This window comes from Oncorhynchus masou, chromosome 32 (genome assembly GCF_036934945.1).
Source record: "Oncorhynchus masou masou isolate Uvic2021 chromosome 32, UVic_Omas_1.1, whole genome shotgun sequence".
In the NCBI taxonomy this organism is placed as follows: domain Eukaryota; kingdom Metazoa; phylum Chordata; class Actinopteri; order Salmoniformes; family Salmonidae; genus Oncorhynchus; species Oncorhynchus masou.
This window is the reverse complement of record NC_088243.1, coordinates 76,769,152-76,782,896: the sequence shown is the minus strand read 5'-3', so window position 1 is coordinate 76,782,896 and position 13,745 is coordinate 76,769,152. Positions and strand designations below refer to the sequence as shown.

At 42.7% G+C, this 13,745-nt stretch overlaps 1 protein-coding gene across 2 annotated transcripts; it reads right to left on the bottom strand.

Annotated features, from left to right (window-relative positions):
• Positions 1 to 584: 584 nt before the first annotated feature.
• On the bottom strand, positions 585 to 12,101 carry LOC135526595 (seipin-like). Of its 2 annotated transcripts, XM_064955105.1 has the most exons (10): positions 11,127 to 12,101; positions 10,152 to 10,473; positions 3,504 to 3,585; positions 3,224 to 3,367; positions 2,896 to 2,925; positions 2,417 to 2,551; positions 2,247 to 2,344; positions 1,421 to 1,550; positions 1,127 to 1,220; positions 585 to 1,031 (listed from the first exon to the last, which is right to left on the bottom strand). In XM_064955105.1, the coding sequence occupies exons 2-10, from the start codon at positions 10,403 to 10,405 to the stop codon at positions 745 to 747; spliced, it is 1,254 nt and encodes a 417-aa protein (XP_064811177.1). In that variant the 5' UTR covers positions 10,406 to 10,473; positions 11,127 to 12,101; the 3' UTR covers positions 585 to 744. The 2 variants fall into 2 exon arrangements, with proteins under 2 accessions (XP_064811177.1, XP_064811178.1); XM_064955106.1 differs by lacking the exon at positions 2,896 to 2,925.
• Positions 12,102 to 13,745: the final 1,644 nt, after the last annotated feature.

Genomic DNA, 13,745 nt, shown 5'->3' with positions numbered 1-13,745 from the left:
ATTTGTTTTCATGAAGTTTTACAATAAAGCCAATTTTGACTTAGTGGCTGTGGTAACTAGTGGTAACCGCACAGCCTATCCTCACTTTATATGCGAGCTATTGGCTGGAGCGCATGTGAGGAGACCAGAGGAGGCTATTTGCTATTTAACGCAACAGTTTGTGAGAAAACTATCTGTTCGGCAGGCCTACATGAAAACTTACGCAAGAAAGTACATTTTGTGTGCACTACATCATCACGCAACAAGTACGTTTGTTGGAAACCATTTGTGGAAATATTTTCATATTTTTTTAATGTGGATTTTAGAATATTCACATGAACATTTGTTGCCAATTGGATGGAAAATTATCTGGTAACATGCAAACATATTAAAATGAGGAAGGCACTTTGTGTTGTCATCCACCCTGGATGTTTCATAATACTGAGGTCATCTGATATAACCCTTACTCCATTTGTGCAATACTGTAGGCTACAGTAAAATGGTCATCTTAGGTGGAGGCCTATGGTCAAATATTTCAACATTGTCTGGTTTTTGCATGAATCATCACACAACTTTAAATAAACTAAATAAAGAGGACACAAACATTTATATATTCACACAGCTTTAAACATATAAGGTTTTTAAACTTAACAAATCTTCATATTGTTTTACAGTAACAAAGTACAAGAGGGCCCCCTCTAAAGATAATACTTTGGCGCCCAACTATTGGTCATTGAGCCACTGTGCTTCCATTGGAGCTCTCCATCAGGATATCACACAGGTTGAGGTTCCAGTCAGTCTGCTGGGGATGCTGTCTGGCTGCTTTGCTGTCTCAGATGACCCTTCCAACTCTGGGTCAAGAGACATGCCCATATTCTCCCCCTCTTCCTCAGCAATGATCTCTTCTTCGTCTATCTCACTCTGAAACCTTCCATGTCTGATGTCCATCTCCCCCCCATCTGCTTTGAGAATGGACTCTTCCTTCTGGTTCAGATGGGTTGCTGTAATCTGATGTGCCTCCAGTAGTGCATCCGATGAAGAATTCTTGATTCCTGAGTGAAAAGCACACCCAACATAACATCATGATATAGGAAACAAACAACACATGATACATCTCACACAGGTGTGTGTACAAGTGTGTACTTACCTGTAGTGTCATCCTGGTAATCTTGTAGGTGTTCAGTGTCCTCGCTCTCGTCACTCCCGGCTAGCCTCTGATGAAGATTAATCCTATCTCTCACCTCATACACACACGCCCAGACACACACACATACATGAACACACACAGAATATACTAGAACGTACTGGGACTACTGTCTCTGAAGAAATGTTTTGGACAGGTACGAGAACAGTATACACAGGTTATAAAAAGATCCACTACACTGTCTCACTATGTGAATCATACCATGTTCTCCTGTTCTAGGGGAGATTCCACTCTCACCTTTTGGGGGTTGATAAATCGGCCCCAGATGAGCCTCAGGTAGCTGAAGAGGAGGAGGACACTGAGGAAGGACAAGTTACTGGCCACACCCATTACTGCTGACAGTGTTGGGAAGTTGTACAGGAAGTACCTGATGAGCAGTGGTGTAAAGTACTTCAGTAAAAATACTTAAACATACTAATTAAGTAGACATTTGACAATTGTTACTTTTTCTTCACTAAATTCCTAAAGAAAATAATGTACTTTTTACATTAATTGGAAATGTATACTTTTACTTTTGATACTTACACTACCGGTCAAAAGTTTTAGAACACCTATTCAAGGGTATTTCTTTATTTTTACTATTTTCTACATTGTGGAATAATAGTGAAGACATCATAACTATGAAATAACACATATGGAATCACGTAGTAAGTAACCAAAAAAATGTTAAACAAATCAAAATATATTTTAGATTTGAGATTCTTCAAATAGCTACCCTTTGCCTTGATGACAGCTTTGCACACGCATTGTATTCTCACAACCATAAAATAGTAAAAATAAATAAAAACCCTTGAATGAGTAGGTGTTCTAAAACTTTTGACTGGTAGTGTAAGTATATTTAAAACCAAATACCCAAGTAATATTTTACTGGGTGACTTTCACCTCTACTTAAGTCATTTTCTATTAAGGTATCTTTACTTTTACTCAAGTATGACATTGGGTACTTTTTTCACCACTGGAGAGGAGGTGGGTGGGTTAGGTCATACTTTCAAGTAAATGTGTTACTTTAAGTAAATCAAAATGTTTCATACTTGTTAAAGATTTAATATGAGGTAAAGCTAACCTTATGCCAGTGAAGTGAGCGTGAATGTAGAGATTTGCTGAGTAGATCTGCACCCTTTGAGACTGGATTTCAATGATGGCTCCTATAGAGGGGGCATACTATATAGAGAGAGAGGGATTAGCCCTGTACATACACACACACATACACACAATGGGCGGCAAGAGACTCACAGAATCCTCTCTGTATTCGGAGAAGAGCTCCACCTCTACCAACTGTTTCTGGTCAGCCGTTCCAGCCAGGAAGAATGGGATGAGAAACAGTGTTCCCAGAGTCTGGAGCAGGCCGGAGCGATACCGCAGCATTGTCTAATAGAAACAGGACATGGAGCAGGACACCCTATGGCCAATATATACAGTTTCTAATGCATATTTTAGTTTATTGTCCATTGCCACATTCCTCTGACATACTGTACCACTGTCATAAAGCTTATTACACTGTAAAAAACACTACATAAGAGATATCATAAGCAGTTCTATAGTTATATTTAACTATATAAGATATGTCATAAGCAGTAATATAGTTGTGTTTAACTATATAAGAGATGTCATAAGCAGTTCTATATTTAACTATATAAGAGATGTCATAAGCAGTCATAGTATGCGGTATGACAGCTGCGTGGGAGGTCAGTGTGGGGCAGCGGCGTACTCACAAAGCGAGAGCTGGAGCTGAGCTGCCTTACCTGAGACAGCGAGGCAGACCAACATGGTGTTCAATTTACCAATACAGGACAATCAGAATATTTAAATGTGCAGCTGATTTGTTCAGATTCAGAAGATATTGATTGTTCCCCATTGCTGGTCAATTTGGTTGCAGCAATATACAAAAATCGAACATACACTCAAAATACACCACACCAATACAGATCAAAACAGGTTCATGTTAAAAAGTGCAAAGCAGGGTTGTTTAATAGGCAACTATGAGATGCACATGAACAAATCCAACACAATACTTGGTATTGCCAACACTGGTCAACTCACAGATCGTGCTGAAGAGGTCACAGTTTGCCCCTGTCCGGAGTAACAGAACATCTTGACCATGAACATTCCTAACTCCTGATTGGCTGGCGACTCGGGCATCTCCAGCTCCAGAGTGATCCGATAGGGCTGGCCGTATGTCATCACCTTCAGAGGGAGGGTTCAAATGAGTTCAAACATCATAGTGAAAACCTCCCAATTAATTCTGTGAATTTGGAAAACGTTTCAAATCGTTACATAGGCTAATAAAGGTGGATGGATAAACAGTGTACATAAGGATCACCTGGTTCTTGCCATTCCTCAGGAGAGATATGTTGGCGGTGGGGAAGGAGCAGAGAAGAGAAGCTGAGGAGTCACAGTCCGTCCTGCAGAAGGAAAGGGAGTCAAAAACGTAATGAATTCCAATTATTGCAAAAGTTATGTATGTACTTTAGGTGAGGGAGAGAGAGAGAGAGAGAATGTGTATGTGTGTGTGTGAGAGAGAGAGAGAGGACCTGCACCGAACCTACACCTAGACCACAGCATCACCAGCCACACCCCATCCAGCTTAAGATCTCCGCAAGCAAACCCTGGCCACACCCTATATAGGCCCTCCCATATCAGATCTATGCCCCTTCTGCCCCCTATACCCCCCGCCCCTAAGGCAAGGACCTCAACATGACAGCAGGACATATGCCCAGGCCATAAGTAGAGCAACAGGCCCAACCACACAAAAAAACACTAGACACCATGGAACACAAAGCTCTCACTATCGCAACCTGGAATATACAAGGTCTTAGGTCATCTGCCTTTGGCCTAATGAGCAGGAACGCAGAATTCATCAAAGAAATTGGAAATACAGACATTGTCATTCTACAAAAAACATGGTGTAAAGGAGACGGACCCACTGGTTGCCCTCTAGCTTACAGAGAGCTGGTAGTCCCATCCATCAAACTACCAGTTGTGAAACAGGGAAGAGACTCTTAATTTGGTATAGAGCAGACCTAACCCACTCTATTAAATTAGTCAAAACAGGAACATTTTACATCAGTTTAGAAATGAATAAGGAATTTATGTCAACAGAGATTTTTTTTTTCATGTGTGCTACCTGTATCCCCCCAATAGAATCCCCATACTTTAACGATGACAGATTCTCCATCCTAGAGGGGGAGATAAACAATTTCAAGGCCCAGGGACATGTACTAGTCTGTGGCGATCTAAATGTCAGAACTGGACAAGAAGCTGACACCCTTAGCACACAGGGGGACAAACACCTACCTGGAGGTGACAGCATTCCCTCCTCCATATGCCCCCCTTGTCACACCCTGACCATAGTTTGCTTTGTATGTTTCTATGTTTTGTTTGGTCAGGGTGTGATCTGAGTGGGCATTCTATGTTGGATGTCTTGTTTGTCTGTTTCCGTGTTTGGCCTGATATGGTTCTCAATCAGAGGCAGGTGTTAGTCATTGTCTCTGATTGGGAGCCATATTTTGGTAGCCTGTTTTGTCATTTTGGGTTGTGGGTGATTGTCTATGTTAGTTGCTTGTGTCAGCAAAGTTCTCATTATAAAGTCACGGTCGTTATTCGTTTATTGTTTTGTATAGTTTGTATTCAGTGTTCAGTGCTTTTTTTAATTAAAAACTTCACCATGAACACATACCACTCTGCATTTTGGTCCGTTCCTTACGACGATCGTGACAGAATCACCCACCCACCAAGGACCAAGCGGCGTGGTAACAGGCAACGGCAGCAGGAGCAGCGCAAGAAGGAGGAATGGACATGGGAGAACGTTTTGGACGGCAAGGGTTGCTACACATGGGAGGAGACCCTGGCAGGAAAGGATTGCCTCCCTTGGGAACAGGTGGAGGCAGCTAGGAAAGCAGAGGCAACCGGAGAGAGGAACCGGCGATACGAGGGAACACGGCTGGCAAGGAAGCCCGAGAGGCAGCCCCAAAAATTTCTTGGGGGGGGGTGGCACACGGGGAGTGTGGCCAAGGCAGGTAGGAGTCCTGCGCCAGCTTCCCGTGCCCACCGGAGTGAGAGAGGGCATTGTACTGGTCAGGCACCGTGTTATGCTGTGGAGCGCATGGTGTCCCCAGTGCGTGTGCATAGCCCGGTGCGGTACATTCCAGCTCCTCGTATCGGCCGGGCTAGAGTGAGCATCGAGCCAGGTGCCATGATGCCGGCTCTACGCATCTGGTCTCCAGTGCGTCTCCTTGGGCCGGCATATATGGCACCAGCCTTACGCATGGTGTCCCCGGTTCGCCTGCACAGCCCAGTGCGGGCTATTCCACCTCGCCGCACTGGCCTGGCTACGGAGAGCATTCAACCAGGTGAGGTTGGGCAGGCTCAGTGCTCAAGACCTCCAGTACGCCTTCTCGGTCCGGTCTATCCCCCGCACCAGGCATCCTGTGTGTGTCCAGAGCCCAGTACTCCCTGTTTCTCCTCCTCGCACTCGCCCTGAGGTGTGTGTCCTCGGCCCAGTACCACCAGTACCGGCACCAGGTACCAGGCCTATAGTGCGTCTCGTCTCTCCAGCGCCGCTAGAGCCTTCCTCCTGTCCGGCGTTGCCGGAGTCTCCCGCCTGTCCGGTGCTGCCTCCGCCCCTCAGCCCTGAGCTACCCCTCAGCCCTGAGCTACCCCTCACTCCAGTGGGGTCCTTTAGTAGGGTTGCCAGTCCTAGGTCGGCTGCGAGGGTCGCCGCTCAAAGGACGCTACTAAAGTGGACTAAGACTATGGTGAAGTGGGGGCCACGTCCAGAGCCGCCACCGCGGACAGATGCCCACCCAGACCCTCCCCAATAGGTTCAGGTTTTACGGCCGGAGTCCGCACCTTGGGGGGGGGGTCACTGTCACACCCTGACCATAGTTTGCTTTGTATGTTTCTATGTTTTGTTTGGTCAGGGTGTGATCTGAGTGGGCATTCTATGTTGGATGTCTAGTTTGTCTGTTTTTGTGTTTGGCCTGATATGGTTCTCAATCAGAGGCAGGTGTTAGTCATTGTCTTTGATTGGGAGCCATATTTAGGTAGCCGGTTTTGTCATTTTGGGTTGTGGGTGATTGTCTATGTTTGTTGCTTGTGTCAGCACAGTTCTCATTATAGCTTCACGGTCGCTATTCGTTTATTGTTTTGTATAGTTTGTATTCAGTGTTCAGTGCTTTCTTTAATTATAAACTTCATCATGAACACATACCACGCTGCATTTTGGTCCGTTCCTTACGGCGATTTTGACACCCCTAGACACAACTACGACAACATAACCAAGAAAAATGGGTCATAACTCCTGAAGCTCTGTCGGATGCTGGGTATGTACACATAGTCAATGGTAGGCTTCGAGGGGACTCCTTTGGTAGGTACACCTATAGCTCATCTTTTGGCAGTAGTACTGTAGACTTTATCACTGACCTCAACCCAGAGTCTCTTAGAGCGTTCACAGTCAGTCCATTGACACCCCTATCAGATCACAGCAAAATCACACTCTACTTGAACAGAGCTATGCTCAATCGTAAGGCATCAAAGCCAAAGGAACTGAATAATATTTAGAAATGCTATAGATGGAAGGAAAGTAGTGTGGAAATCTAACAAACAATTAGGCAACAACATTCAATCCCTTCCAAAGAATTTCCTGGACAAAATGTTTCATAGCTTCCCTATCAAATCTAAAAATTTAAACTTTAGAAAATTAACAATGACAAATGGTTTGAAGAATGCAAAAACCTACAAAAGAAATTGAGAAACCTGTCCAACCAAAAACAGAGACCCAGAAAACCTGATACTATGCTTACACTATGGTGAATCACTAAAACAATACATAAATACACTACAAAAAAAGGAACAGCAAGTCAGTAATCAGCTTCAACGTTATTGAAGAATCCATAGTGTCACGTTTACTCCCGCTCCCACTCGCTCGACGTCGACAGTTTACTCACTATTGCGCAAACCTGCCACCATCGTTATGTGCACCTGCGCCTCATGACACACACCAGCATTCCATCACCTTCCTGATTACCTCCCCTATATCTCACACTTCCCTTGGGTCTTTCCTCAGGCGTTATTGTTTCTGTTTATATGTTTCATGTCTGTACGCTACTCTTGTTTTGTTCCATCTTCATTTATTTATTAAATTCACCCCCTGTTCTTGCTGTCCGATTATTAGCGTACACGTTACACATAGAATCTAACCACTTCGGGGAAATTGGAAAAATCTATACAAACAACAACACGAAGAGTTATCTATCCAAAACGGAGATGAATGGATAAACCACTTCTCCAATTTGTTTGTCTCTATAACAACGAACAAACAGCAAAAACATAGACATGATCAAATACAGATCTTAGAATCAACCATTAAAGACTACTAGAACCCACTGGATTCTCCAATTACAGTGAATGAACTACAGGACAAAATACAAACCCTCCAACCCAAAAGGGCCTGTGGGGTTGATGGTATCCTAAATTAAATGATAAAATATACAGACTACAAATACAAATTCCAATTGGCTATACTTAAACTCTTTAACATCATCCTCAGCTCTGGCATATTCCCCAATATTTGGAACCAAGGACTGATCACCCCAATCCACAAAAGTGGAGACAAATTTGAGCCCAATAACTACCGTGGGATATGCGTCAACAGCAACCTTGGGAAAATCCTCTGCATTATCATTAACAGCAGAATTGTACATTTCCTTAGTGAAAATAATGTACTGTCATAATGTCATATTGGCTTTTTACCAAATTACCATACGACAGACCACGTATTCACCTTGCACACCCTAATTAACAAACAAACAAACAATCCAAAACAAAAGCAAAGTCTTTGTTTTTCATTAATTTAATTAATTTCAAAAAAGCTTTCGACTCAATTTGGCAAGCGGGCCTGATATACAAACTGATGGAAAGTGGTGTTGTGGAAAAACATACAACAATATAAAATCCATGTAGACAAACAAGTGTGGGGTTAAAATTGGCAAAAAACACACACATTTCTTTCCATAGAGCCAGGGGGTGAGACAGGGATGAAGCTTAAGCCCAACCCTCTTCAACATATATTTCAACAAATTGGCTAGGACACTAGAACAGTCTGCAGCACCCGGTCTCACCCTACCAGAATCTGAAATAAAATGTTTACTGTTTGCTGATGATCTGGTTCTTCTGTCCCCAACCAAGGAGGGTCTACAGCAGCACCTAGATCTTCTGCACAGATTCTGTCAGACCTGGGCCTTGACAGTAAATCTTGTTATGACAAAAATAATGGTGTTCCATAAAAGGTCCAGTTGCCAGGACCACGAATACAAATTCCGTCTAGACACCGTTGCCCTAGAGCACACAAAGAACTATACATACCTCAGCCTAAACATTTAACAGGTCATTTCCACAATGCTGTGAATGCTCTGAGAGACAAGGCAAGAAGGGCCTTCTATGCCATCAAATGGAACATAAAATTCAACATACCAATTAGGATCTGTTTAAAAATACTTTAATCAGTTATAGAACCCATTGCCCTTTAAGGTTGTGAGGTCCGGGGTCCGCTCACCAACCAAAAATTCACAAAATGGGACAAACACCAAATTGAGACTCTGCATGCAGAATTCTGCAAAAAATATCCTCTGTGTACAATGTAAAACACCTAATAATGCATGCAGAGACCATTTAAATTCTACAACCACCTAAAAGAAAGCGATTCCCAAACCTTCCGTAACAAAGCCATCACCTACAGAGAAATAAACCTGGAGAAGAGCTCCCTAAGCAAGCTGGTCCTGGGGCTGTTCACAAACACAAACAGACCCCACAGAGCCCTAGAACAGCAACACAATTAGACCCAACCAAATCATAAGAAAACAAAAAGATAATTACTTGACACATTGGAAAGAACTGTAATGCAATTTGGCCCAAACAGAGAGTACACAGTGGCAGAATACCTGACCACTGTGACTGACCCAAAAATAAGGAAATCTTTGACTATGTACAGATTTTGTGGGCATAGCCTTGCTATTGAGAAAGGCTGCCGAAGGCAGACCTGGCTTTCAAGAGAAGACAAGCTATGTGCACACTGCCCACAAAATTAGATGGAAACTGATCTGCACTTCCTAACCTCCTACCAAATGTATGACCATATTAGAGACAAATATTTCCCTCAGATTACACAGCCCCACAAAGAATTTGAAAACAAGTCCAATGTTGATAAACTCCCATGTCTATTGGGTGAAATACCACAGTGTGCCGTCACAGCAGCAATACTTGTTGCATATTGCCACAAGAAAGAGAGAGAGAGAGAGAGAGAGAGAGAGAGAGACAGACAGACAGACAGACAGACAGACAGACAGACAGACAGACAGACAGACAGTGTATGAGAGAGAGAGCGAAAGAGAGAGCGAGAGACAGAGAGAGATAGATAGCGTGTGTGTGTGAGAGAGAGAGCGAAAGAGAGAGCGGACAGACAGACAGACAGACAGACAGACAGACAGACAGACAGACAGACAGACAGACAGACAGACAGTGTGTGTGAGAGTGAGTGAGAAAGAGACAGAGATAGACAGTGTGTGTGTATATGAGAGAGAGAGAGCGAAAGAGAGAGCGAGAGACAGAGAGAGATAGTGTGTGTGTGTGAGAGAGAGAGCGAAAGAGAGAGCGAGAGACAGAGAGAGATAGATAGCGTGTATGTGTGAGAGAGAGAGCGAGCGAAAGAGAGAGCGGACAGACAGACAGACAGACAGACAGACAGACAGACAGACAGACAGACAGACAGACAGACAGACAGACAGACAGACAGACAGACAGACAGACAGACAGACAGACAGTGTGTGTGAGAGTGAGTGAGAAAGAGACAGAGATAGACAGTGTGTGTGTATAGGAGAGAGAGAGAGCGAAAGAGAGAGCGAGAGACAGAGAGAGATAGACAGCGTGTGTGTGTGAGAGAGAGAGAGTGTGTCTGTATGTGTGTAAAACACACCTGTAGTAGTAGTGGACAGGTGTACTGTAGGTAGCTAGGGGCATGTAGGAGTAGTAGAAGCTCCCGTAGAGGAAGATGGCGGTCCATAGTAACAGTCCCAGAGCACACAGTAACAACGCTCCCTGTAACACCCTCTGACGCGCCTGCAGTGTTACCGTGGTAACAGTGTCCTGGAGCCAGAGCAGCGCCGGTCCAACTGGATCACCTGACCCATGATGACCTCCGGTGCCCATAGGTTCAGTTCCTGTGTCCATCTCTGGAGTGTGGATGATTTATTCTGATGCTTGATAGAACTTCTCTGGTTAAGCTATCCGGTCAGGTTCTCATAAAAAAAATATATATATTTTATTATCACATAAACGGGATAGGTGCAGTGAAATGTGTTGTTTTACAGGGTCAGCCATAGTAGTACAACACCCCTGCAGCAAATTAGGGTTGCTCACGGGCACATCAACATATTTTTCACCTTGTTGGCTTGGGTATTTGACCAGCAACCTTTCAGTTTCTGGCCCAATGCTCTAACTTCTAGCGTTTGATCTATTATATGAACAGAGCGAAAGACAGACCTATATCTGAGGGCTAATGAAAAGAGACTATTGAGGCCTGTGTGCCACAGGACAGAGGGTTGAAGGCACAGACAGTGATCGCAGTGATGATTTTGAGTGGTAGGAAACCACTGGGTCTAATTTCACAAGTCACAAGTGTAACCAAACTACATCAGATGACTAGATGAGATGAGTGAAGTTTGTCAAGATCGAAAGGGTAGCGATTGAAGAATACAGAATATTCCTAAAAAATGATTTATAAAGGAACTAACAATGGACACTCAATTTACCTAAATATACCAGCAGTAACAATTAATACATGTTTAATCTTGTCCTCCAATGATAAAACTGTGGGAAAAGATATAGTCCCATATTAATAAATTCTCTGTTACTGACACAGAGAGCACACTGCCAAAGTATTAAAACTCACCTCCAAATGTCTCAATGACCTCGGATATTGGTGCCGAGATCAAATAAAATGGTGTTATTGTTTCAATAACTTATTTGATAACGAGCAGTGAAAGTTGTCCCACTTCTCCCAACTTATTCTCTAAGAGCATGTATTGCAGCACAGACAAAAAGATAGAAAAACATGCTCTCAGTGCCTTTATAGACAAGCTCTCCAATAGGCTACTGAGATAGAAAAAAACCACCGGATTGGTCGCGTCTCTCACGTAGGGTTACAATAACCAAAACAAGAAGACAGGGAGTTATTTTGCAAACAGAACATTCAACTGATATCAGTATCACCCATACCAGCACAAGTCATTTCTCATTTATTTGCATAAGGAATTGCTCTTCACAGACTTCAGATGTGTTGTTGAGTAATATTTTGGATGTTGAAATATCCCAATATTTGGTACCAAGTCGGATCCAGTTTCTTCGCGATAGGATATTAAACAATTTCCTGTCTCTGGAATGGATATGAATTCAAATGTAATAATATTAATATTTTATATATATGTTATTATTATGTATATTTTCTCTATTAGCTTGCAGTGGAGTGCATGCATTACTTAGCCTATAACAAACTTGAACAACTTGAGATCAAGAATGCAGCTCCAAGGCTTGTTGAACAAAACCCGAAACTAAAGTACAGTCCCTGTAGCTCCGCCCACGGTTCCATCGTTGTTTCTGGCAACATTGTATCCATTGTGTAACCATTTCTATTTGGGGCCTTCTGCTGCAGTGTTGCCGTGTTCGTAGTTTTCCAGAAAATCGAGCTACTTTGAAAACGATGTCGCGGATGAAAATGCGGGTTGCGGGTTGCGGGTTTTTGGGTTATGTCTACGTTGCACCGCGGCCGCCAAGGCATACTGCTCTTAAAAATATATTTCACTGTGACCTGCTCCTGACTGTCACGCAGTGAGAAAGGCTGTTGCTGGGTGGGTGAGTGAGTGAGTAGTTGTGAGTGTGAGTGTGTGTGTGTGTGTGTGTGTGTGTGTGGGGGGGGGGGGGGTGTTGAGAGATCACTACAGTTATTGGCTGAGACAACTTTTTGGGTAGATATGTGGGCTATTTACATTGTCATTATGGAGAAACCTTTTTCCATAAAACATATTAATACTCTATCTAGAACCGATGCACATCAATAAATAATGGTGACAAAGCACTGGAGTAATACTGTTGGGCGCACTAGAGTGCATTGCATAAATCCGCTCGGAGGTATTTGAAACTGTATTGTAATTATAACTGTTTAAATAAAAGGGTATTAAGCGAAGTGCTTTAAGCATGCTCAGTTCTTTGGTCTCGGGGGCTGCCGGAGTGGACATTTAAAAAGGAAGTTATGGAACTCCCTCGCATGATTCTTTTGATGGGGAAAACTCCTCAATGAAACGGACACGAGGCTAAATGTATAGAATTAAAAATGTGCCTCTGTTGGCCATCAAGTAGCCTATTAAGCCTATTAATGTATATGCCATTGTAGGCTACCATTTGATACAAGAAATATGTTTAAATTACGATATCACTGAAGTCACTGCAAATCAATGTGTGCCACTCGTGAAGCCTACCGGGAGCTGGCAAAACTATTTAATAAATCGCCTACAACTTCAGTTTATTGTTGTTGTAGACTTGTGTTATTATGAACACATTAGATTGACTGTAACTGTAGTCATATTAGGCGACAGGTAAAACCAATTCAAAAAAAGAAACACTGGCAGCTGTTGACATGCATATCCAGTTCATATACATATGATTAATATTTAATTCAGTGATTGAAAGCATGACCTCATCCTCAGTAGCCTATTCCAGCAGGCTATTGGGGGAAAAAGCACTTATTGCGAAATGTTCTCGCTATTCATGTTGAATAAATTAGTCTGTTAATTCTGAACTAAGCAAGCTGCTAAATCGTTCAGTATACATATTGTCTATGCTACTGTAAAACTATCTGAAATGAGATGTAGACCTATCGGGTGCTATAGGCTATCTGCCTTTATCTAAGCAAACTATGGCAAAATGTAATTAGAATCATAAACCCAGATTTGTGTCTGTAGTCTATTGCCTATTGAAATGACAAGTCATTCTCGCAAACGGGCCATTTATAACGACTTAGTCTTAACATCTGGAACATAATAACAGCACAATTGCCAGAAAATAGCCTAACATTAGTTTATAATAGCAATAACCCCAGGGTGCCTTAAAACTGTATCCAGGCATTCTGCGTTGCATCTGCTTAAGAACAGCCCTTAGCCGTGCTATATTGGCCATATACCATACCCCGTGTGCCTTATTGCTTAATAATAACAGTCAAGTGAGTTAATTAATAAGGGCGAATTATCTTTTATCTTGTCACATATTAACATTCCTTTATTATGTCATAGATTGAGATACCCGATTTTTTCTTCTAACGTCATTACAAGTTACTATGATATTCCTTCTTAATTGTGTCGATAACATTATGGAAAGGGGTTTATTGTATAGATATGGCAACTCCTCTTGTTGTGAATGTTTGTGTGTGTGCTAGTTTTCAGGCCTTTTGGCAGGTTTTGAGTGGTCATTTACTAGAAATTCTAGCTTTACCTGGCAACCCTGGTCTGCTGATTTCTTG